At 40.5% G+C, this 25,860-nt stretch overlaps 1 protein-coding gene across 2 annotated transcripts in view; it reads left to right on the forward strand.

Moving 5' to 3' along the window:
* The window catches only part of SLCO5A1 (solute carrier organic anion transporter family member 5A1), a 95,372-nt gene that overhangs the window by 28,705 nt on the left and 40,807 nt on the right, over positions 1 to 25,860 (forward strand). The window contains exons 3-5 of one of the 2 annotated variants that reach the window (XM_006204712.4): positions 5,193 to 5,325; positions 10,442 to 10,659; positions 23,519 to 23,683. In XM_006204712.4, the coding sequence (XP_006204774.1) occupies positions 5,193 to 5,325; positions 10,442 to 10,659; positions 23,519 to 23,683 (516 nt within the window). The remainder of the gene's footprint in view (positions 1 to 5,192; positions 5,326 to 10,441; positions 10,660 to 23,518; positions 23,684 to 25,860) is intronic. The other variant, XM_031692212.2, reaches the window with a different exon arrangement.

Raw genomic sequence — 25,860 nt, forward strand, 5'->3', positions numbered from 1 at the left:
TGCTCGCTCTGGTAGTGAGGAAAAAATACTCCGAATCTACTCAAATCCATTTCCATCCTTTTCTCATTTGTGACCTAAGATGCTACCAGGATGTTTCAGCAAAGTGATAGATTCTTCCCTGACTGCGGTGGCAGCTGTTCCTTTGCTGTCAGGCCTGTGTCAAAATAACTGAATCACTTAAAAGGAAAAAAAAAAAGCTTGCTGCTCAAAATAACCGAGATCAGAAGTCTCTTATCTGCCTGTGCCTGTGAGTGAAGGAATGCGCCAGGGACGATTTCCCTGCCGCACAGCGCCCTGGTGCTCGGGGAGAGCCCTGGCTCATTTTCAAGAAACGATGCAAGTTGAGTGAGAGTTGGTGTCATTGCTACCGTGTCGCGGTGACATGTGGCTTGAGTTTCACATCCTCCTGGTCTGTGTAGTAGCTGTGAGACACATTCGAGGGCGACCTCCTCTGCCTGTGTCCCAGGTGGGTTTGGTAGGCATGTGAGGCAAGGATGCAAGACGTTTCTCTGCGGGACGATCCTGGTGGCAATCCCAGGTCCTGACACTGAGCCTAAATTTTACTTGTCATCTAAACCCCTGTCAGCATCCATTCCCAGCAGCATTCACCACCACGTGGGTCACTGAGAAAGCAGGTCCTGCACTGGAGGAACCGTGGCCGTGATGTCGTTCTAAAAGACAGTGTATGAATAGAAAACTGGAGGTTTAGCGAGGCCGACAGGTTAGGAGACGATTGCCAGGGAAAAGACAGTCTGCGGCTGACGGTTGCCGAGAAGGGGCACGTGACACCGCGGGGCCGCACGAGGAAGCAGCAGCGGCAGCTGCAGGTAGAGGGAGGGCGGGATCGTGGGCTCCAGCCTTTATTGTCGTTTCCCCAGGGAGGAATGGGTGAGGCCTGCGGGTGAGCTGGCTTAGGACTGGCTAGTCTGAATATCAGCGGGCTCCGGGGTGCGGGCGCTGTCCCTGGTTCTGGTTCCTGGCCTCTGGGGGACTAGGGAGGTGGATAGCGGCCTGGAGTGGGAAGTCAGGAAAAGAGGTGGTTTGAGTCGGGGCTCCGGATTGGTTGGTTTGTATTTGAAAAGTGCACTCTCACTGTTAGAGTTGTTTGCCATCTCTAGGGGTTGGCTAACCCTGGGAAGGGCAGTCCCTCTGGGGTCTGTAAATCCTCAGATGTCAAAACGTAAGAATACAGGAAATAAAAGACATGGTTGATACACATATGTAACCAACCCATAAATATGTATTGAATGCCTCCCATGCCCAAACACTAAACTGTGTGCATCAGTTATTGTAAAATAGTAACAACAATGAAACCAGCATAGTCTTACATAGCCCTCACCATGTGCCAGATATTCCACATGCTGTACAAAAATTAACTCAGTTAATGCCTATAATAGCCCCTTGAGTAAGTACTTTTACCATCCCAATTTTACAGATGAGGAAACTGAGGCTCAGAGAGGTTAAGCAACTGGCTAACGTCACACAGTCAGGAAGAACTGAAGCAGGGATATAAACCCCAGAAGGCTGGAGCCTGCGTTTTAACTACTGCATAGTACTATACATGGTATGATTTCTCCTGTCAAGGAGGAAGAGCTACTTCAAAAGAGAAGACAAATATTTGAAGGGAGAAGTGGAAGTAAAGAGCAGGGTACATTTCATCTCAGAAGAATGGAATGGTCCAGTGCTCCCTCAGAGGGGAGTTGTGCACAACCTAGGGGGTATGTGAGAGCGTTCAGGTGGGGAGGCAGGCAGGAAGACGGGATTGGAACTTACACGTGTGTGTGTCTGTTGCTAGCTTGTTGAACAGCCAGTCCTCCCAGAGAAAACCAGTGATGGTGTAATCACATCTGATGAGACACAGTCAAAACCATGGAATTATCAAGTTCACTGTATGAATATGGATGGACATCTATGTCATTAGCTAGTGTCTCAAGAGATGATAGACACTGAGGGAGAACTGTGTCACTGACATCGCTGTTCTTAATGATGGTGGATGATTCAGACTCACTGGGAGAGTTGAAGGTCATGAACAACGGGAGTGAATGGGGTTGATGCCTCCTGCACACCTGGGTGTGGGGGACACCGTGTGAAGCATCCGTTCTAGTCGGGGAGGACAGGTGACAAATAAGATGAACCAAGGCAATGTATGGTGTATTAGGGAGTGATACATGCTGGGAACAAAAATACAGCAGAGTCGGGGAAAGAGTTGTAGATTTTAGATAGCATCGCCCAGTAGGGCCTCAGTGAGAAGGAACAGAGTTACTACCTAGAGGAAGTAAGGGAATGAGCCATGTGGCTGTCTAGGGGCAGACCAATGCCCACACACACACACTCCCCACCCCAAAAAACCCCCGCCCAGAGCAAGTACTAACACACTAACATGGCACCGCTCCTGGAAGGATGAAGCGTAAGGAGGTCAGTGCACCTCGAACCCAGTGAACAGGAGAGGGATGGAGACCAAATGGATAATAGGTGTGGGTCAAGCGTGTGGGAGGTCCTAGTAGCCACAGAAAAGAACTTTGGCTTTTTATTGGGAGTGGAATGGGAAGACACTGGAGCGGGTGAACAAAGAAGTGATGTGATCTGGCTCGTGTTTCTAGAGGCTCCTTTAGAAGGCTGTGTTGGAAATACGTTGGAAGTAAGGACAGAGGCATGGATGCCCGCTGGAAAACCCAGAGCAGTTTTCCAGACGGGTGATGATGGTGGCTTGGATCACAGTAAAGGCACGGAGAAAGAGCTGCATATTGGGCATGGTTTGTTGGTAGAACCAGCAGGGTTTACTGATCCAGATTTGAGCTGTGAGACGGAGACGAATGGTACATACACAGTCTGTTACTGAAAAGTACACCGGGGGTCCAGGTTTACAACCTTTTACTGGTGGGATGCGCAGTGAAAAGTTGTGGCCACTGGCATAGACAGTATATTGTCTGCAGGGATTTTGAGGAGGGAGAGAGCACTCAGGTGAGGGTGGTCAGTGCTGGACGTGGCAGGGCCTGGAGGACTGGGCAGAGTTCAGACAGAAAGGTGGGGGCGGGGGGTTGCACCATGGGAGCCACAGAGGAAGGGAGGTGGCTCTGCCCAGGCCTGTTACGCATCGGTCCACATGGAGCCCTGAGTACAGGCAGTAGATTGGCCAACTTGTCCCACCCTTGAACTCCAAATAGAATTTTTACATTGGGCAGTGAGGCGTGATGGGGACTTTTTGAATGGGACTGTTAGTGGTTGAATTTGCTTCAACAGTTCGCTCCTCTGATAAGCTCTGAATGAAGGCCATTAGTTACCGAATTAACAAATGTTAACTCAATGGCCAGAATGATTTATGTACTGAATGAGAACGTATCAGTAAGTTATTATACATACACATACAGTTATTGATATATATCCACACATATATAAGCATGTTTCTGTTTAGAGCATAGTGGTTGCACTTTGTTACATAGTATAGCGTGTAGTGTAATTGTAGATATACTTATGTAGGTGTACATGCAGACTTCTGTCAGTGAGAATGATTCCATTGGACTTAAAATTATTTGCTATATAATAAAAATGAATTTTTATGATTATGTATAGCTGAATTTAAGAAAGCTTTGTCTCTATGTCCTAAAGCAGTTGGGGTTTCTCGGTGAATGTTATTTATTTGGTTTTCCATTCACTGGTTCATCGCGTGGTCCTGCCAGTATACATCCTGCACGTCACTTCTTGGCTCTCCAAGATGCAGCGCTCGAGTGCCCTGGGCATAAACAGTGTGGCGGAAATACCCTTTCCCCATCTGTGTTTGTAAGACAGTCCCTTTCATGCCAGAAGAACTATTTCAGGAAGATGATTCATGTCACATTTTGGCCTCATTACAGTTTTAAGTTGTAGATGGCGCTGCTTTGCCTGGAGGTGTAAACATCAATTTTATCTTCCTACGCGTACGGGAAACCTGGTGCTGAAAAAAATACTTTCTAATCTTGAGTTCAGTTTTAGGTTATCAACAAAAGGTTAACAAGATATCTATCAGAATTCTAATTTTACATTATTAAATGCATGCTTCCGAAGAATGCCATTCACTTGTGGCTGTGCCTCTGTTCTTCATTTCCAAACATAGATGGAGAAGAACCTAATGTCTTGCTGTTACAAGCAGACGATTCTGTAAAATAAATAAACACTGCGCTTTCTCTTTGGAAATGCTGAGGAGAGTGAGAGCAGGTGTTAAATCACCGTCTGCAGTTATAACAGGAAGGACAAAATTATTCAACGTTTATTTAGGTCACGGAGCATAAAGTCAGGTGAAGCTATTATGATAAGTCCAATTTGCTTTTTGGTACTATTTAAAGATATGACAAGTCATTTATTTATTTTTTGGTTAAAATACATGACAGCAACAGGAATGAGAAGCAAGTTATCACCTGAGTTTATTTCATGACTTGTAAACTCTTAGAAATGTTTATGGATTTGTCCCCAAACTGCGTTTTAACAGGAGGAAAAGTGAGTTTGAAGGGTGGTTGGATTTTTCTGTGACTTTCAAGGAATTTCACATCCTACCTCAAAATTTAAAACTTGGGAAAATATTATTTATTTAAAAAATTTTAATTACAGCAGTGAAAGCAATGTGAAGAAATGACAGTGAATTTGTTGCTGTTGTTTGTGCTATAATGCCCATTTTGATGGCCACATTTTTTGGATAGAATGACCACCTTTCTGGTCTACTGACAGTAAGCTCCCCATGGACCTGTGCTTTAAAAACTTTTCTATTTCAGCTGTGGGTTTGTGTTTTGCGTTTGGACCTTCTCACTCACGACTTTTAAGGAGCTTGATTAATTTTTAAGTAATATTTCTCAATTAACAATAACCCTAATGCATTGTGAGGTCTTTGATTCTAAAGTGGTGATTTGAAAAATATTAGTGATTTGAGGATATTTAAGCAGCTTTGCCAATTCAACTGAATCCAGAAAAACTGTCCTTTGAGTTCCCTCAACCTGTTAGAATCTTCTAGCTGTGATGTTCTAAGAGGACAATAGGCAACAGTTAAATAAAGGATACAGCTTGAAACTCCAGTGTTAACACAGACACAACCGCTAAAGTTCTCTGTTTTGGGAAGTTGTTAACTGGATTTATCTGTGATCTATGCACGGTGTGATTGACATTAGACAGCTACTGAAACAAATAACACGATGTTACATTTCACATTTCCCCTTCTGTCTTCTCAGCCATCATGTATGTCATGGGCGCACTTGGTCCTGCAGTGGGATATTTATTAGGTGGACTTCTTATTGGTTTTTATGTTGATCCCAGAAATCCCGTTCATCTTAACCAGAATGATCCTCGTTTCATTGGAAACTGGTAAGAATTGTTTGCTAAATCTTTTATTTCACTTGTTACTATGATAGAGTCATAGACCCCTTGTGGTTAAAATAAAAATTTCCAGAATGAGAAGACAAAAAAACAGCTAAATGTCACCTAGGAGGGGGTGGTAGGCAGAATAATAATCCTCAAAGATATCCATGTCCATTTGGACCTTCTCACTCATGCCTTTTACAGAGATAGTGGAAATTATAATCCCCAAAGATATCTGAATCCCCAGAACCTGTGAATGTGTTACCTCTACGTGGCAAAAGGACTTTGCAGATGTGATTGAATTTAGAATCTTGAGATGGGAAGATTATCCTGGATGATCCAGATGGGTCCAATATAACTACAAGGGTTCTTATAACAGAAAGAAAGAGGCAGGGGGGTTCAGAGTAAGAGAAGAAGTTACGATGGTTGAAGGAGAGTTTGGGGTGATGTGCTTTGAAAATGACCACGAGCCAAGGTGGATTGTAGAAGCTGGGAAAAGCAAAGAAATGGGTTCTTCCCTGGAGCCTCCAGAAGGAATGCAGCCCTGCCAACCCACTTTTTTACATCTGACCTCCAGAAGATAATATAATAAGATAAAACATTTGTGTTGCTCTAAGCCATGCAGGGTGTGGTGATCTGTTATCACCTAAGAAACTCTTTTGGAAGAGTTGAGAGCAAGGGCTTCATCCACATTCTTTGGGATTCAGACGGCTCTTTTCTTCATAGCCGAGTGAAGGAAAAGGGGAACGTGGCTGTCTTGGGACTTTCCTGTGTACGTTAATCATAGCTTTCATTATCTTTTCTGTGCCTTTAAAAAAGTATTTTCTCCCCACTTCCTCATTGTATTTGTGTTTCTGCTTCGTCTTCCCCCACTGTCCACTGCCACACTCTTAGTGAATCCTCGCGCTCAGTAATTGTTTGTTTCCCGGGTGTGCTGCAGATTCAGCTGCTCTCTCCCTTAGTGTCCTTTAACTGTCTTGCTAAATCAGTACGTTTAGGACTTAGAATGAGAGCTCCAACTTTGAATGGTAGATTATTTATCCATCTACCCAGGGCTGCATCTGAATTCTTCTCAGTCCTCATCTTGAACATAAGTTATTTTTTCATGACTGCAAGCACTAACTGGATGTGTCAGCATCCCGAATTCATTTAACATGGGTTAGTAGTAGGTATACATGGATAAGAAGTGTTCATTTTCAAACAGAGAGAGTATTTCATTATTAGAAACTAGTGCCAAGTAATTACTTTCTAAAGAGTTTCTTAGACGACTTGTGTTCTCTCTGTGTTTCATTATGAGATAATAACCCCATAGCTTGAGGTATGTGGGCGTAATGTTTAGCAGTATTTTCTAAGCAGTTAATAAATGTTAATAAAATTATAGAACACTTCTTATTTTCATAAGTAAATACTCTTTGAGAATGGAAGTGCTGAGACCTAGATGAGCCTTGCCTGGTAGAATTTTCTAATTGTTCAAAAGGGAGTTCCCTTGTCAGCAGTAGGGGAATAACACAGGAATTTTAAGGTCTTGATCCATAGTGAGATTTTTGGTCACAATGGCTGTCTTCTTTGCACTTCTTTGAAATAATTCAAAGTAAGGATTTTTAAAAAAATTCCCAGAAAACCAGATTATTCAAATGTGTCTGTGAACATCCCATGTACAGTCTGTGTTCTCTATAGAATCCATGAGAAGAACAGGGCAATAAGGGAACATCTGGAGGGGGAGAGAGAGGCGCAGGGGACCAGCTCAGGGGCAGGGAGAAGGGAGAAGGCAGGAGCTTTAGGACACAAGGCCTTACGCTGTTTTCCAGAAGTTTTCTAATGGACGTCAACCCAATTGGTAGCAAAGTGGACAGACTGAGTGCAGACCCTCAAGCTATACTCCCCTGGGTTTAAACCCCAGTCTGCTACCTAGTAACTGTGTGACCTTGGGGAAGTTACTTAACTTCTCTGAGCCTCAGGTTTTGTTCTGTTTTAATCCATAAAGTGGAAGTAGTTGCAGTACCTACTTGCAGTAAGGTTGCTGTAAGGAATAAATGGGTCTATGTATGTGGAGCTGTAAATAGTTCTTGCTCCATAATGTGTGTTTGCTGTTATTCAATCCTTTGGATTTAATCAGTGTTCAAGTGGTTTTGTTCATTTCAATGGCTCCATAGCAGTTCTGCAAATGGTAAAGTTGTCCATCTAGAAATACATAATAGGGGTCTCTTTGGAAATGAATTTTTGTTTATTGAGTAGCCCTGTTTGTAACAGACATCTACCTTGAACAGAGACAGTGTTATCTGATACAATGTTATTTTTTATGATGCCTAGTGGTAATGACAGGGTTTTTGGTGAATAGATGCTGGAAGAGTGAAGGAAAGACTGAGTGAATGATGCTGATATTTACCGGGTGCCTACTGTGCGTCAAGCATTATACTAAATGCTTTACAAGCATTTTCATTTAAGCCTTATAACAACCGTATGTAGTCACTAATGGTATGCCCATTATGCAGATGAGGAAACTGATGCTCACCAATTTGAATACCTTGCCCAAAGCCACAGAATCAGTGAGAGACGGATAGGGAACTGAGTCCAGGGGGGAGGTCTTAGACAATATGCTTATCTGTCCTCCCTTCAGTAGGGAGTGTCTCTGAGCGATGGTTCATGAAAGGGAGTTAGGGCCGTGGCTTTTCAATTTTAGCTCTGACTGATGTAGCTGTTTCCCGCATATAATGCACATTTTCTTGCCTGACTCAGCTTTACACATGCGGTTGTATCATGTGTTAACTTTGATGTTCCTGGAGAATGTTGAAGAATGTGGGCTGGTTTGCTCTGCTTAGAAAAGGCCCCAGACTTTTACATTATTTTTGTTTATTCACTGTAATTCTCCCCCTTCTTCTGTTATTTGCTCTCCTTTCGAGCTACTCTGAGGGCGTCTTTAATGTTTGCTTGTAATTTTATGTCAGTGGCTCTGAGTGGAGGTGGGGGCCCTGAGTTTGTTATGAGAAACAAAACTAGCTGCTATGAATTGACTGCTGATTTGAGGCTAGGCATTTTATTAGGTCTTATATATTGTCTTACTAATTTTGATGACCCCCCCCAAAGTTATATTACCCCCCTTTCAGATGAGAAAGCCCATTCAGAAAAGCTAACTATATATATATATATATATATATATATATATGTCTTCGATTTTTCTTGAATTGTCTAATTTCTCACTAATAATATTTTGCAAACGTCTGCCATTTCCTCTTTTTCCTGTTGTGTATGATTAGTGATAAGCATTATAACTATTTAGCAGCAAAACCTATCTAGTATTTGTACAGCAAAAAGAAAGAAGGAAAGAAAGAGAGAAAGAAAAGCTGACTAATTTCCTCAGGATCTTAGAGCTAGTAAGTGGTAAAGACAGGATAAAAACCCAAGTCTGTCTGAAACCACAGCTCGAGACTGCCTCTGACACTCGGCTGCCTGCCCTCTTCTGGAGAGAGTGTGACAGATCCCGGGAAGTAAGGGGTTCAGGGGACTTGAATGCAGAGTTTGCAAAAAGCAATTCAAGAACCGTAACAGCAGGGCTGGGTTAGTAAAGGCCTTGTATGCAGCCAAGTACAAACAGGGCCAGATATTATTATAACTCTGCTCCCTGCAGGCAGATGACTCTGGTTTTTAAAAACCTATCTCATTCAGTTTATTTATTTAGGAAAATTTTTGAGCACCTAACCTGTGTCAGGCACTGGGTTCGTGATTATATACTGAATAACTGAGGTTGCTGGAAGTCTGCCTTGAGCCGTCTTCTCAAAATAAAACCTTTTTCTGATTATTTGATATCTTAATTGGATATAATGTTAAGTATCTTTGAAAACAGCACAGTGGATTGTTAATGACTGGTTCTAGGAGTCATCCTCTCAGCTAACCTGTGACCTTTAGCAGCTGATAACAGCATTTTAATAGAAACACTTATTTTTCTAAAAAACGAATTTTCACTTTGCACTTGATCTGGATTCTCACTGGGTTGTCGTCAACATGAATGCTTAGAACGCTGCTTGCATTCTGATAACAGCCGATGGTAACATTGATACCGAGGCCAGAATCTGAGCATTTATGAACTTCGAAGCTTTGAGGCAGAGTTTGGAGCTGAGGAATCCTGGTTGGAAAGGCATGTTAGGCCACCTCAGGCATGACCAGGGACCTCTATTTGCTAAGGAAAGGCTGGAAGGAGACTGAAAAATTGCCCTTGGGAAATTATGCAGGCAAGAAGCACAAGGCCTTACCACATGGTTCTAATACAAGGCTAGAATCTGAGATCTACGCTGGTATTCGCTTCCTAACCTCTGCCGCATGGCAACCTTAGATGAGTTTAAAGACAGAATCTCAATTCTACTTAGCTTCAGTTCTACTTTGCCTCAGAAACTTTCTGACCCGTTGATTTCCCCTCTGAATTTGTATAGTGTTCATCTTCTGTGATCTAACATGATCTAACACTTAATCATGGACATTCTTGCATTTCTGGGAATTGTTTCTTGTATCTTTAGCTCTCTTACAACTAGGTTGTAAGTTCTTGATGGCAAAGAGCAAGTGTAAATGTCTTTAGCAGCACTCTCACTTGCTTAAGTTTAGGGAAGGCCAGCTCAGAAGGGTCAATACCTTCTCAAGTGCTTGCAGAAAAATATTTAAATGCCATCAGCAATTTGACATGACTTCACACCAGGTATTAATGGTTTTCTCTTGAGAAAAAAGTATCTGTATTGGTCCATAAAGCATGCTATGCAGTTTATATTGTTTTTCTATTAAATTTATGAGCCGCTGATTTCTAATAAAATGCATATTGTAGTAGAACTAACAGTGTTAGTGAGCAGAACTAACACGTATGTGCTCAAAAACACTTGAATGAAATTCCAGTCAGGCTGCTAATGATAATATTCATTATAGTAGTGGTATGGTCATTGGGTAGATTTCTCACTTATACTGCAGAAAGGGAGGGTTCCTGTATTTTCTCAGGTTTCCTAACTTCTTAACTGCTGTACAACTGATGAAGGTAAAAAGTTTTCTCTGGAGGAATTTATCATCATAAATGTCTGCTTTGCTAATTTGTTCTCACTCTAGATACAAAAACCGTAAATACTATTCACATTTCCCGATTTTTTAGGTGGAGTGGATTCCTCCTTTGTGCCATTGCAATGTTTCTTGTGATATTCCCAATGTTTACTTTTCCAAAAAAGCTTCCACCTCGACACAAGAAAAAGAAAAAGAAAAAATATTCTGCTGATGTTGTTGGCGATGATGATGTTGTGAAGGAGAAACCAAACAACTGTGAACAAGTGGACAAAAAAGTTTCTTCTATAGGATTTGGAAAGAATGTCAGAGGTAAAGTATATCTTTTGAAAAAGTATGTGCCTGGCTAGTCAGGTCAGTGCTACTCAGAAGTGTGGACCCAGGCCAGTGCTGCCCACCAGCAGCTACTGGTCTGAGACAAGATAAAGGCTGAAATGAGAGTAAGTGCTGAGAAGCTTTTAAAAAGAAATTTGACAGAGTAATTTTGTGCCTCTTGAACCCAATAACAACAGTAATAACTGGGGCTTACATTTTATACATTTAAAAAGTTCACTTTCTAATCATTCATCTTGAATGAATGCATCTTGTGAAAGTATCAGTAACAGTAGAGTAGAAGTAATAACAAAAAAAATGGTCCTTTGTCACAGATGGCTTGAGAAGGCACTGATTTAGATGTTAAAGGGACAGACTTCATGTATCTATCATTTACTGTAATAAGAGATGTCTGATTTTTAAAATACTTGTTGCGTTGTACAATGGATGGTTTGCTTCAGGGAATGGTGGGTTTCGTAGTGTGGCCTGAGTTTTACGTAAATATGAAACCTACCCCTGGGAAGGGACCTTGTTCAGCAGTGGTTCTGTCAAATGCTTGTAAGTGGACTTGGAGAAGGAGAAGCCGGGGGATGGGTCTCCAAACCAGGTGTGAAAACATCCAGAGAGTTTTCAGTGATGTGTACTGGTCTACTTTTTCGTTTTTATTTCTCTTAAAAATAATGACGTTACTAAAGCTAGATTAGGCAATCTCAGTTCTACACAACTTAATCTCATTTTAACCAGGTCGTCTTTGTTCAGTACTCAATACCTCTGTTGAGTGGCAATAAATTCCTTTAATCCAAGAACTCTATAATGCTCTTGTCCCATTAGTTCCTGCCTATTTCCCGAATTTTCTGATTTGATTTTTTTAAACTGTGAAGCATAATATTTATCAAATGCTTCCATCAGCCAAGGTTGTTTGGGGTAAAATGTACCTGGGCACATTATCCTCTCCCTTTGACTACATCCACAGTAAAAGCAAACAGGAAAATTTCAGACCTAGAAGGAATCTGCTGATATATTATGAACTGTCCTTGCAGCCTAAGAATAGTTAGATTGGACCTTTTTTTTTTTTTTTTAAGACTATATGTGTTCCAAGTAGTGAAGTGACCTTTCACTGGAAATGCTTCTTCCCACTTCAGTTTTAGATTTGCCTTCCCCGCTCCCTCCCTGTTATTTTGGGACAATGTGTACTTTTGCAACTGCCACAGTGATTTCTGCTGCTCTTGCAACATAAAAGGTTCTCTGAATGCTAGCATGGCCCAAGGTCTTACCCCGTGGACCAGTCCATCATTTTTCATGGACATATTACAGACCATAATACTACTGAAGGAGTGACTTTTTTTAATAACTCAGTTGAGAGCAAAGCTGATGTTAAAGAACTTACAATGCGAGAATAGACTGAAGAGTCTTAATTTATGGAGAATATAAAGTAGAGTCAAGGGGAGAAGTAAGGGCTAAGCTAAAATTGCGTATTTATAGCTTAGGAGTAGGTGGCTCGAATGTGAAATTTTGGAGGAAGCAGTGTGAACGATGCTTTCAGTGCCCCATCTGTACCTGGGACCTTATAGTCTTCCTGGTGGGGAACTGTCTCTGTGCATACTTCCTGAAGGTCTGTTGGTCCTCTCTGCCTGGAGGGCTTCTTTTGCCTGAAGGTCTTCTTTGTAGGCTGGAAAACTGCTTGGCTTCTGCAAGTGCTAAGGAATTAACACCCTGTTCTCCCACCGCTAAAACTGACTTAATCAATGGCTGATAAACATCCCAGCCCCACCCCCTCATAGTGAGACAATTCCGAGGTATGTTTCTACTTCCTTTGTAAGTTGCCCTTTCTTCCCACGCATTGTGTTGCAGTCCTGGTCCAGCCTTTTCTGAATCTAAACTACTTGCACTTGAATCCTTGACTCAGGACCTGCTTCTGGGGGAGGCTCTCTTAGGCATGCAGGCTCAAGTGTTTAAAGTTGTCATGCATTTTAAAATTATTTTTCAAAATTGAATCTATTCACTGTTTGATCTGATCCCTTCTGGTGCTGCTAGGGGTTGCTCGTCTCCATTTTTTTCTATGCTCAATTTGACGGTTCAGGATATTTTCTGTTAAAGGAAAGAATAAGAGGAGACTTTTGACAGTGATGGGGAGTCGGTTTATAAAATCCATTTTCATTCTGATTTTCTTGTCAGTATTTCTGATCAGTTCTCAACTGTTTTATTCTATGCCTTAATTATGATGACTTGTCTCACTTCTACAGCTAGCCTTCCTGGTTAGGACCAGAGCTGGTTCCTTTTATTACTTCCACTTGCACTGGATTCTCTAATTTTATCTAGACTAGAAGAGACGCTTCCTCTTGTTAGAGAAGAATCCTGTTTAAATGGGATTATAAAGTGAGAATGTTTTGCTAAAAATTATTCAAATGAAGTCGATGATGTTGGAACAATGTTCAACTCTGATTTTTAAAATTAATTCATATATATCTGGCACATATTGATTTCTGATACCTATCATTTATTGAAAATGACAGTCTAATATTTAATCTGATTTTCAAAAGGATAAATTAAATCTTTGGGAATCATTCTACCTTAGACATAATTTGTATTACAAAGCTGAGATTCTACTGAGGTCTTGAATTAAAGAATGGTTGTTAAGACATCATTTTGAGTTAAATCTGAGTTTGATTCCCAGATCTTCTTTCTCTTTGTCCTGTTTTCGGGAGCAGGGTTCCTCTTAGTCTTTATTCAACATAGAATAAAATTTGAAAATTGTAAATCAGTATTAGCTTCCTTAAAGAGAAGGTGGAAACATAGCTAAGCTAGAATATTTTATTTCCTTAAAACAAAATGATTTGGGTCATACAGAATGGTGCTCTTTGGGAAGCTTTATTGCAGAGAATACAAGAAGAAAATACACTATACTTCCCACCCTCTGCCTCCACATTTTAATGATAGACACTGGGAAAAATCTGAGTCAGTGTTTCTTATTATAAATTATGCAGGAATAAGACTGTTTTAAAACACCACAAAGGACAAAGTAGAATTTTCAGTGTGTCTGCATCACCTTTCCAGAAAAAGATTAGCGTTGACTGCATGAACATCTTACCAATAAAAAGAAACACTTAAAATACTTAAGTGGATCAATTTTCCTGAGGTCTGAGGTCCAGCATGTTAAAAGTATTCCGAATTTAACTGAGTATCTTCCTAACAGAAAACTTTTGGTAGCAGTTAATCAGAAGAGAATTTTAATTTTTGTGTCCACTTTTAACCTTTTAAGCTTCATTGCCTTGCATGATTAAATAGCATAAAGCATAACAAATGTTTCTCCGCTAGACTTTCGTCTGTGGTAGAGTATACTGTTTTTTTTTTTTTTTTGGTCAATAAATCTTTATTTGTCCATTGAATTACAAAATTTCAGAAACAGCTCATTCTGCCTTTGAATTAAAATAGAATTATCGGTGTCTCCGCCTACGTTCTTCTTAGCTTCTCAGTTAATTGGCTACCATAAGCGCTATCCAACGTACTGGAGGCCCCGTCTCTCCAATACAGCCCCTAACCACAGGAAGGCAATCCACATTTAAATTAATTGAAATTAAATAAAATTAAAAATCGCATTCCTCAGTTGCCACTTTCAAAGTCTCAACAGACACACGTGGCTAGGGGACCATACTGGACAGAACAAAACAGAGTATTTGCATCAGAGCAGAAAGCTGCGACGAGAGAAACTCCATTAATTGAAAGGAACCCTGTGATGAATAAAAGGGAGGCTCCTCAGGATGTGAATAAACATGGCCAAATCCATTTGCTTTCAGTCTGAATTCTCCAACTGGGTTTTCTTACATTGGGCCACTGTGTGCATAGGTTTATCAGAGAGCTCCTATAAACTTAAGGTTTATGTTCATAAGATATCTTATCCAATAAAGACCCCGAATTCATCCCTCGAAGACTTTAAGAATGAACTAGCAAATGCTCGGAACTGTCCTTTGGTCCAGAAAAACCATTATTCCTTGTCATCACCAAACAGTCTGTCAGACCAAAATAGGCGCTTCCTGAAGCCACTGTCACAGCTTTTGGTCTAAGGAGACTCCCATTCCACGTACTCACAACCAGGAAAAAGTTATTACTAGAAGCCAGTGTTTTCCAGTTTCTCCTATGAGCCAGGTTTGTGCTGTGGGCTTTACACTTTATTGTTTTTAATCCTCTCAACACCTCATGGAGATAAGTATTGATATCCATATTTGATAAGTAAAGAGAATAAGCTACCGATTACCTGCTCATTTCAAGGTTGACTAGCCAACCTGGTGTGCAAGGGAGTGACGGGTTTTCCAGGATGTAAGACTTTCAGTGCTAAAACCAGAAAAGTCCTGGACAGACTGATAGCTGGTCACCTTATTGGGTCACAAAACTCCTAATCTCAGAACAAAAACCAAACAAATCTTTCTAGAGTATGCTATGTTTATAACCCTAATTAAGTAAAATAGTCACTCCGAGGTGAAGAACTGATTTAAAGAGGCCATTGGAACTTACAGAATTTTGATCACTAGAGAATTACATTGTCATCATTTAATTCAATGACTATTCACTCTCCAGAAGCTGCTGTTTTCCAGGCTGTGGGCAGATGTGAAGATGAGTGAGCTGTAGTTGCCCTCAGAGACTTGTAGTACACTGAGGGAGACAGGACAAGTACAGATAAGAATACACCAACGGCCAAAAAAAAAAAAAAAAGGCGAGACACAGTGGTGTGAGGGTGAAAGGCAGCGAGTGAGCGTCTAGCTGAGGGATGAGGAAAGGTTTCCCAGAGGAGGTGGGATTTGTGATGTCCCTTGGAAGACCGGGGGAATCTCAGTAGGTGGAGGTGGGCTAGTGGGAGTATTGCAGTCAGAGAGAGCACAGGCAAGAAGGTCAGACTGTGGAGATGTATTTGAAAATGCTGAGCACGTGTATTGTGGTCGGAGATACATGGCAGAGGCCTGGGAGGTAAGTTTGGGAAGGTAAGGCAGGGCCATATTGTGCGTAGAGAGCTAGAGTTCTCACCTTTAACTGAATCTGCCCTCACTGGGCAGTGGGGAGATTTGAGCAGCATTTGGCTCAATTAGGTTAGGTTAGGGAGGGAAGGGAGTGGAATGGACTTGGGGTGGGGCAGGTAGAAAGCTATGGACAGAGCCCGAGGGAGAAGTGATGATGGTTTGGCCTGTAGAGAAGGAAAAGACAGTAGCCTGCTCAGCTGGTCTCCTTGTTTCTACCCTTGTCCCCTTTCAGTTGCTTTCAACTCTGTAGCCAGAAGGATCCTGCTAAAACGCCACTCCTCTGCTCCAAGCTTCTATGGTCTCCCATCTTACAGAAGAGTCCCCTCCCTACGTGACCTACCAGGACCACGATCTAACCCCTGGTTACCTGCTCGACCCCATCTCCTTCTTGCAGTCCCATTTGTTCATTCTCCTTCAGCCATATTGGGCTCATCACTGGTCCTCAGATGTGCCAGGCACATTCTCACCTCAGGGCCTTTGCACTTGCTATTCCTTTGTTGGGAATTTTTTCTCCCCAGTCTACTTCTTCAGGAAATGACTCAAATGACCCTTTTTCAATGAAGCCTTTCTTGGCTACCCTATTTAAAAATGCCTACCTTCTTCTCTCTCCCTCTTTTATTTTTCTGCTTAGCACTCATCACTAGCTAACATACTGTGCATTTTACTTATTTGTCTTATTTATCACCTCAGCAATAAGAAAGTAAGCTCCAATCAAGGGGATTTTTTGCTCATCGTGTTCCCTGATGAAATCATACCATCTAGTAGACACTCAGTCAATATTTGATGAATGAATTATTGAATGATGAGGAGGGAAGGAAGAGGTGTGTCTATAGGATGTGGCAGCTGATCAGGGAATGATGGGGAAAGAGGTACCAAAGATGGTTCAGGGTTTCAACCTCAGATGATGGAGAGAAGAATAGAGGGGCAGAAGAAATAAATTCTGAATTTGAGCTGCCTAAGAACATCCAGAACCCTAGCGTGTGGTCCTTTGCTAGGTGTTTGAAAACCCAGTGTAGCATGGAGTATGTTAGAGGCAATACTTGACTCAGCAGAGAGGGATCACCAAAAGCCATGACCCTGGGCCATGCCGTCTTAGCCCTCTTGCATTCTGCCTTTGCTTTTTGGCTGCATTGCATTTTAGTTTTAGGTTGGCAGCTTTTATTGAAAACTGTTGCTTGAATTCCCCATGTTTGCCCTAAGAGCATATCTCAGTGCCCTTTATGTAAAATTCTATTTCTTGAGAATGATGGTTCTCAGACCTAGCCCACCTAGGAAGCACATGGGCTGCTTAGAACCCAGAGTCCCGAACCCCAGCCCAGAGTGCCTGACTCAGGAGGCCTGAGGTGTGGCCTGAGACTGCATTTTTAACAAGTCCCAGGTGATACTGATGCTGTTGGGACAGGGACCACACTGTGACAGTCACTGCTCTAGAACGTAGTTAGGAAAAGCTCTGTATTCCACAGGGAAATTGGAAAGTTTCTGCTAATAATGAGTATACAACTTTTTGCTTTTGGTGGCTGGGATGCTGAGAGTCAAATTTGAAGCCCAGGAAGAATCTGAAGAATTTAATCCTTTCTTTGGCTCTGATGTTCTGCTTTATTTACATCTCCTTTATTTCATTTTTTTCAGGGAAATATGAATTTATTATTTAAGTTTCTTTTTAAAAATTGAAGTATAGTTGACTTACAATATTATATTAGTTTCAGGTGTACAACATGGTGATTCAATATTTTTATAGATTATACTCCATGTAAAGTTATTACAAAATAATAGCTCTGTTTCCCTGTGCTGTACAATATATCCTTGTTGCTTATTTATTTTATACATAGTAGTTTGTATCTCTTAATCGTCTACTCCTATTTTGCCCCTCCCTCCTCCACTGGTAACCACTAGTTTGTTCTCTGTATCTGTGAGTCTGTTTCTGTTTTGCTATATACATTTGTTTATTTTTTAGATTCCACATATAAGTGATAACATAGAATGTGTGTCTTTCTCAGTCTGACTTATCTTACCCACTAGGTCCATCCACGTTGTTGCACATGGCAAAAACCTCATTCTTTTTCATGGCTGAGTAGTGTTCCATTGTATATATATGCCACATCTTAATCCATTCATTTCATGTTCTCTATTTCTAACCCTTTGTTTCATTTCTCTTTTACATTTAGTTTGCTGTACGCATATTTTCTTATGGCAAGCTGAACCATTAGATTTGGACCTGCAGCTTATGAGGCAAAATGTAAATGGTGACAGGTCTGGCGAAGAATGTCTAAAGAAGAAAACACTTTTAGTACTCAGTGCAAATTAATTGTGGGGCTACTACTCATCAGATTAGCATCTACTTAGGAAGATACGTAAAAATACTCATTAGTGTTGACTTAAACAAGCAGGACAGTACTGTGGCCAGGAACCATAGTGATTTTGGGCTCTGCCGGCCACCATTTCTGTTCACTGTCTGCAGGCAAGTGGTTCAGGAGCTCTGTGTGCTCGCCCAGCAGTGACTGTGGTGTGCCAGGGCCTTCCACTTCCTTCTGCTTTTCTATTGGCAAGCAGGGAATGCTGTTTGCCAGTATGTTGTGGACGGGGATGAGAAACTGGAACACTTTCATGGGGATTTGTGACTGGGGAGCCCAGGGGGTTATTAGTTTCAGAGAAAATGGACAGGAGCTGAGGACACGTGGGCCCTGCGTTGGCCGTGTTTCATATGAAGAGCAACTATGGTTTTGCTTTTACAGAGAGACAGGACCAGAAATAGTTCGATGTTCCAGGGTAATAGGCATCGAAAAGCTGTGTCTATTAAAGGGGGTCGTTGAGGTTTTCACTATATGGTAGTGGCATATTTCCATCAGCTTTTTGATGCATCTGAAGGCTTAAAAGTATACAAATAATAAGAACTAAAAGATTAGAGGTAAAGGAAATTTTGTGGAGAGATGTTAAAGGAAGCAGTTCCTATACCTGTAGGATTATAATTTATGGAGGTGACCAAGTGACCACATGAGGAGGTCAGCGCCATTGAAAAAAGAATTTTCACTTACGTTCCCCAAGAGATGGGGACATGCCATGCCATGAAGGCCACAGGGAAAGCACCAGGTTCTAGTCAGGAAGCAAAAGCAGGAGCGAGGGGGAAGCCAAGGACAGAGCCTTTATCGGGGTTTCCATGGGAAAGCCAGGTAGGGCAGAGTAAACAGCGTACTATTGGCTAATCTGAGTAATTCCAGCAGGCCCTGGGCTGTAGGGATGATGTCTAGCTGTCTGGTTCCTGGCCCTGGATGGTTCACGGCAGAGGAAATACAGGCTTGGTGTGTGAGGGTTAGCTGGGGAGGCGGTTGGGGCTGTAGACTCAGGATTGCTTGGTTTCCCTACAAAAACTGTGCTCCCAGTTGAGCCCTTGCTATCTCTAAGAATTGGTTGTCCAGTCTCTCCCCAGCCAGCAAGGATTTAAAGATGTCAGTGTTATAAAAGATGAAAAAAAGTGATTGCTATAAAAGCTTATGTGTTACAGCCAGAGCACATTCTTGTTTTGCAATTTTTTTTTCTTTTTTTAAATGGAGGTAGTGGGGATTGGGCCCAGGACCTCGTGCATGTTAAGCACATGCTTGACCACTGAGCTATACCCCTTACCCCTCCAGAGCACATTGTCATCTGGCCCGATTTTCCACCATCATCATCACATGGAATTCTTTCCACCTCCTTCCCTTGCCCCACCCTCCAGAGGCCTTTTCTGAGCCCTTGAAGCTGAGCCCTTGGGTCCTGCCCATGTGCTTTGAACACCCTGTGTTTTGGACACATCATGTTATTTTATAACTTACAATAGAAATCCCAGCCTTTTATGTAACAATGACCCCCACTCTGGTGTTTCCATTTTTACTCCTGGTCTCTTTGTGACCAATGTGAATTCTATGCCTGGTTTGACTTAGTCTATTTAAGCCCCTTTATCTGCTTGTTCAGTTGATATTTCCCTCATATTTTACTTTTATTTAAGAATTTGATATTATCTAAGACTTTAAGGAAGGGACTAGACTGGTTCTCAAGTATCATTCTAATTATTGAAAGAGATGGCTGGCAGTATCGATCTTAAGAAAACATCTCTCTTTGCTTTATTTTTCCCCCTACAAATGTCTTTATTGAGCCACTACAGGACAAAGAACTCAAGACAGAGGCAGAAAAGAAAATAAACCTAATAAAATATGTCTTAAAATGGAGGTATGTACATTTTAAGGAAGTGTGTCCATTAGAGGAGGAGGAGGAAGAAGGAATTCTTAAGTTAGCTGCCTGAGTCAGGGATGACTTCTCTTGGAAGATGACATATGTCTGCCTCCTTTTAAAATTGCAGTTTTTTTTTCATTTGTTTGTTTTGGAATATAAACACAATACACGTTCATGGTAGTACATTTAGAAAGTATTTAAGAATATAAAAAATAAAATAAAAGTGAATTCCAACCTCATTCTTGAGCACCAGTGCTTAAATTTTTTTAATAATAAAAAAGTATATTTTGAAACTAGATAGAGGTAGTGGTTGCACATCATTGTGAATGTACTGAATTGTTGACTTTAACATAGTTAATTTTACATCATGTGAATTTCATCTCAAATTATTTTTTAAAAGATGCTTATTTTACTGGCATTTAAACATAAGGAAAATCAACTGTATGGGCTACGGAACTTAAGGTAAATCTTTTTTTTTTTTTTCACAAGAAGAGAAATTATTTCCCAAAGTATCTATGTCAGAAAAATTATGAGACCTATTAACAGGGGTCACTCTCTTGACCACAGGCCTCATTCAAATTTCGCTGATTATCCCAACAAAAATGTCTAAAATCCAGTCTGCCATCACATGTTGTCTTTCACTGTGGTGTCCTTTAGTCTCCTTCAGTCTGGATCAGTTCCTCATCTTCCCTTATCTTTATGATCTTGATCTTTTTTTTTTTTTAAAAGTATAAGCTAGTAAGTCTATAGATGCCCCTCAATTTGGGTTTGCTGATTCTCCCTTGTAGACATTCCACTGAAAGGGTGATGTACTCGGTGCCTCATCATAGAAGCCACACAGTGTGAATTTACCCTGTTAGCAGTTAGGTACATTCTTATGTCTTGGGTAAGATTGGATCTGCCAGGTTTCTGTACTTGAAAGTTACTAAGTCTATTGATTTCATAAATCTGTATGTAACTTAAAAATACTTTGTGGGATAATAGTTTTGTAAATGCAGTTGATTCTTCTTATTTACAGTAGTTGTGTTCTATAAAGTCATGGGAAACAAGATATTGAAAACTGAAGCGTTGTTCTGGGGGAGATCCAGGTTCAATTCCTATTAAAACATAATCATACGTCAATACATAACCTTGTTTCAGGTGTGTTTATCTTCAAAGGCAGCTTATTTAATATATATTGTTGGTTCCTTAACATTGAACCCACAGCCAACAGTTGTATCACTCATGCCTGAAGGAAGCTTACCTAACCGTGTATTAGACATTTATTCAAGGAGCTCTGATTCCTTTCAGTGGAAAATGGCATTTAGCAAACAAGAACTGGGTGCTAGGTGGGCTCATTGCTACCAGGGTGTCATTACTTCTAAGCCGTGTTGGTAACAGGAAGTGTATGTACACACACACACACACACACACACACACACACACACACACACACACACACACACACAGTCTGTCTGTCTATCTATCATCTCATGAATTCATACCACTATCTCCAGTTCCAATGTAACTGTCCCCTTTCTGTATTTGTGACTCTCCTCTCAGGCAGTTAGTGACTCCCATTAGTCTCAGTGTATTTACTGATTTACTCACTCCCCTACCCCTGTATGTAAACAAATAACCAGCCCCACCAGCTAAAGACACAACCCTGGAGACCTGGCCCCCTACTCCTGCAGGGCATGTAGTTTGAAAGTTTAGCTCCAATAAAAGGGGAAGAGGAAGGTGGAAGATAGAAGGAAGCTAACTTAAAGTTGTAGAAAGTCTGAACTTTTGCTAAATTGTCCTTAAATAACAATAGGGATTTTTTTTTTTGTAATGAAAGAAGAGAAACATGTGTATTTTTAGTTAGCTTTGAAATTAGAAGGCTGTTTTACCCTATACCAAAAGGGTATAAAAGAAAAACCAGTTTTATATGACTAGTATCTTTAAAAATATTCATGTGATACATCTGTTATCTTCTTGGATTTAAACATTTTATTTTATATTTTTCCCAGGTGTTTTAGTTTCAGCACATTGGCTTTTAGTAGACCAGCTAAACTTAATTTGAATCTTTAAATGTTGATAGGAAATCTTCTGAACTTTCTAATTTTTAATGTTGGAAATGACACTTTGATTTGCTGTTTACAAGAGAATATTGGGTAATTTTATGAAGTACTTTGATTATATATATATTTTTTCTGCTGTGTTTATCCATGTTAAGAAAGTAAAGTATGCATCTTAAGATTTCTTTTAAAATATTTATTTTAACTTGAAGCAATTAAATGATGCTATCGAACATTAAAGTTAGTTTACACTTTACAATGATCATTGCAAATAGTCATGACTTCTGAAATCTTAGATTCTGGTGAATAGGCTATGAATTATAGCCTTAATAACAGTGGTTGCTTAATTTCTATGGAATGATTTTAATATGTTGTAGCATAAGGAGATCATTATTCTGATAAGTGAGACTGTGCATGTCAAAGTAATGCAGCTTTTTACCTTTTCTATGAAGATATGTAAAAATCACACACGTGAGTTAATTCACATTACAAACATGCAAAAAATACAACAGCATCTACCCAATAATCTTTTTAAATTTCTCTTTCCAATCTTCTTAATCCCATTCCCAGAATTTCTTGGTGTTATATATATTGAAAAGAATACATTCGACTGTATATAAATACATTGTTTTGGTTTGATTTTTACCTTAATTTATATATATATATAGTTACGCACATGTATATGTGTATTTCTTGCTTTTTTCATCAATAAAAATATTTCTTGGAGTTCCTCTTATGCCATACATATAGCTCCATTTCATTTTTTATTACTACATAGTATTTCATTACATGGCTATGCTACAGTTAATTTAAACATTTCCCATTGATAGACATTTAGCTTTTTCCCCTACGTTTTTGCTGTTGTAAACAACACTGCAATGAAAATGCACATACCTCTTGAAGCATGTGTGTGGAAGTTCTATGAAGTAAATTCCTAGACTCAAAAGTGAGATGTGACTCCCTTCATTGGGCTGTCCTGCTCCTTTGGAGACCATTTCTGTTCCCCAGTCCAAAGTCCCTGGGAGTGTCTGACCCGGTGGCCTTGTCCCTTACGCCCTGTAGCTGTATTCTGTCCTGTTTTACAAAGAGGCTGGGAGAACCAGTGTCCACCATCATGGACCAGTTCCTCTGCTGTGGGCGTCTGCCACGTCAGGCCAGGGAGGTGGCATCTCAGAAGTGCGCCTTCTCAGGGAGGTGTTAGTGGGATGAAGTGGAACCCGAAATTTGGGATTATATTGCAGGAACTTAACACATGTACTAGTAGACTTTAGGGTCTTATCAAAGAATAGCATCATTTTAATCAATAATGATTGCAAGTCATTTATTTCAAGCCATTTTTGAAACAGGAGTCATAGGTTGATTACTTCTGATACGGACGTTTGTGTATGGGTATATTTTTAGATTCTTTATTCAGTTTCCTTATCCTAGTTGAAAAATTGAAAAGAAAAGCCCCAGTCTACTTCATAAAGGGGATACGTTCTAATTAGTCTTTAGGGTTTTCTGTATTGCTGAATGGCTACTTCCAGTTCTTTTCAAAAGCAATTCAATTTGATCTTATTTTCCATCCCTCGTGTATAACGTTCATTTGTCATTCTTGTCATTTTGTAGACCTACCACGAGCAGCTGTCAGGATCTTAAGCAACATGACATTCCTTTTTGTGAGTTTGTCATACACAGCTGAGAGTGCCATTGTGACTGCTTTCATTACCTTCATTCCCAAGTTCATCGAGTCACAGTTTGGTATTCCGGCTTCCAATGCCAGCATCTACACTGGTAAGGCACTGCCGTGAGAGCTCCTTGAAACCATGACCATTTCTGTCCACTAAACGAGAATGCCAAGAGTGAGGAGCATGTTCCTTCTAACATCACAGAGTGTTAACAAGCTCGTTAGCAGCAACCTTCCCTCCTCAGATTTTGGGAGGAGGAAGTCTTTGAATGTTTTCTCTTTGATTCCGATTGAATTATCTGTGTGACATTTTTCCCGATGGTGTTTTGGAAAAGGGAGAACTTTGCATATTTCTCTTGTTACGGTTCTCAATTAAAAAGGGTGAGACAGGCAAGGCATTTAAACTTAAATCTGAATAAACGTTTGTATGGGTTGACTTGAGTCTTAAAGTGTTAAATTTTAAAACCTTGATAATCTGAAACATAGAAATTTTAAATAATTGATAACCTGAAATGCAGATCAGTTTCATAGCGTTAAGATTTTCTCTTCATAAATATGAACAGATTTTATCTGAATTACTGGAGGTGCTTGAAGTTAGAAAGCAGGTCTGTGAATTTTGTTTCGGATGATGTTTTCTGTCTGGGAAAACTGAGTTTTAGAAGACTTCGGTCCACATGCCCATGGTGCTTAGTGCTCAAATCTTTTTTTCATGATAAATCAGATGCTCAGAAATGTGGCAACATGAATTCTCAGATATTGGAATTTTCAGTGTATTTCATATAATATTCTGGATGTTTCCTTAGTGGTTTCCAAGATGATCTTCCTGAGGCTCAATTTACTATAAAATACAAACAGTTAAGTGGAGAATTATGAGACCTTTTCCGATGGCCTTGGCTTCCACTTTCTCCTCCACGTCCACATTTAAACCCAGCAAGCTCGGACTATCTGACAATTAACACACAAAACTATTATTGTAGAAAGAGAAGTTGACTTGAAATCTCTGGGTAATCATTTTGTTCTCTATCACTTTGTTTTCACTTTGCACATAAAAAGACATACATATTGGGTTGTGGGTCCATGATAGCAAATCTTTTTATAAAGAGTGTACTGCTGTGGACCTTGTAATTGTCACCTAAAAATAGGTTTTCTCTGTTGGTTTTAAAAAAAATACATGTTTTCCTTATATTAAGGTAAAATTGGTAAATTTTACAGATTACATTAGAGTTTGGGTGTGAGAAATCCTTAACATCCCATTTTTAGTTTAATTCTTACACTAAGCTTTGTTGAGTGACAGTTCTTGGATGGGGAAACCAAGAGTTGTGGCTAGATCTGATGCCACATAATTGTCAAATGTAGTCTCAGCTTTACCTAAATTAAGTTTCAGTATTACAGAGATCTTTGCTGCAGGACTTTTCGTAACCCTTAGTATGCCAGTGTGCATTGAGGAACTCCCAAAGGAAGGTTCAAAGTGCAGTCTTTCCCAAACTTACTTGACCATGAATTCCGACTTTTTTAAAGCATTCTTTCTCATGAACAGTGTTCCTTGGGACTCACATTGGGAAACACTGCTAGTCCATCCTGTGTGTCCCTGTTCCAACCAGACTCGGGAGCAGAGCCGTCTGGTTATCGCCATTTGACTTCAAGGGTTGCTGGGAGTGGTACATTGCCGAGCTGGGTGGGTATCAGTGTGTAATGAATGTATATTGACCAAGGCCATCTCTTAATTACTGGTAGAGGCAGAGGCTAGATAACAGCTCCTTGTGGAAAAATGGAATAAAGGCTTCAGCTGGACCTGGGTGCTTGGCTGCAGAGTTCTGTGGTGTGGCTAAGGCAGTAGGCACTGAACATGGCCTCCTCGGTAAAGAGGGGCAGGATTGAGTAAATCTAACACAGGAGTTTGTTCATCCCACGTTCTGACATCTGGGTTTAGAGAAACATTGTCACACAGCGCCCAGTGCCATTCTGGTTTTGTCACCAGCAGTTTTGTTGTTGTTGTTTTTGTTGTTTTTTAATCACTGCCAATGCAGTTTATACAATGGTAGTCTCCTGTGTTTTGATAAAAGGCCTTTCATTCCCAGATCACGTAGTTTTTCCTTCCTTTCCAGACAGATAACAAATACAAATAGTCAAGAAATACTCAGATTGATGAAGAGTAGAGGGTGGTCTGTCAGATCACAGTAAGATTAAACAGGGATAACAAATTCTTTTTAAAACTCGCCTTGATTTTTTTTTTTTGAATCTGTGTCAGTTGAATCCTTCTTGTTCTCTAAGCAGAGATTCATAT

This window comes from Vicugna pacos, chromosome 29, assembly GCF_048564905.1.
Source record: "Vicugna pacos chromosome 29, VicPac4, whole genome shotgun sequence".
Classification (NCBI taxonomy): Eukaryota; Metazoa; Chordata; class Mammalia; order Artiodactyla; family Camelidae; genus Vicugna; species Vicugna pacos.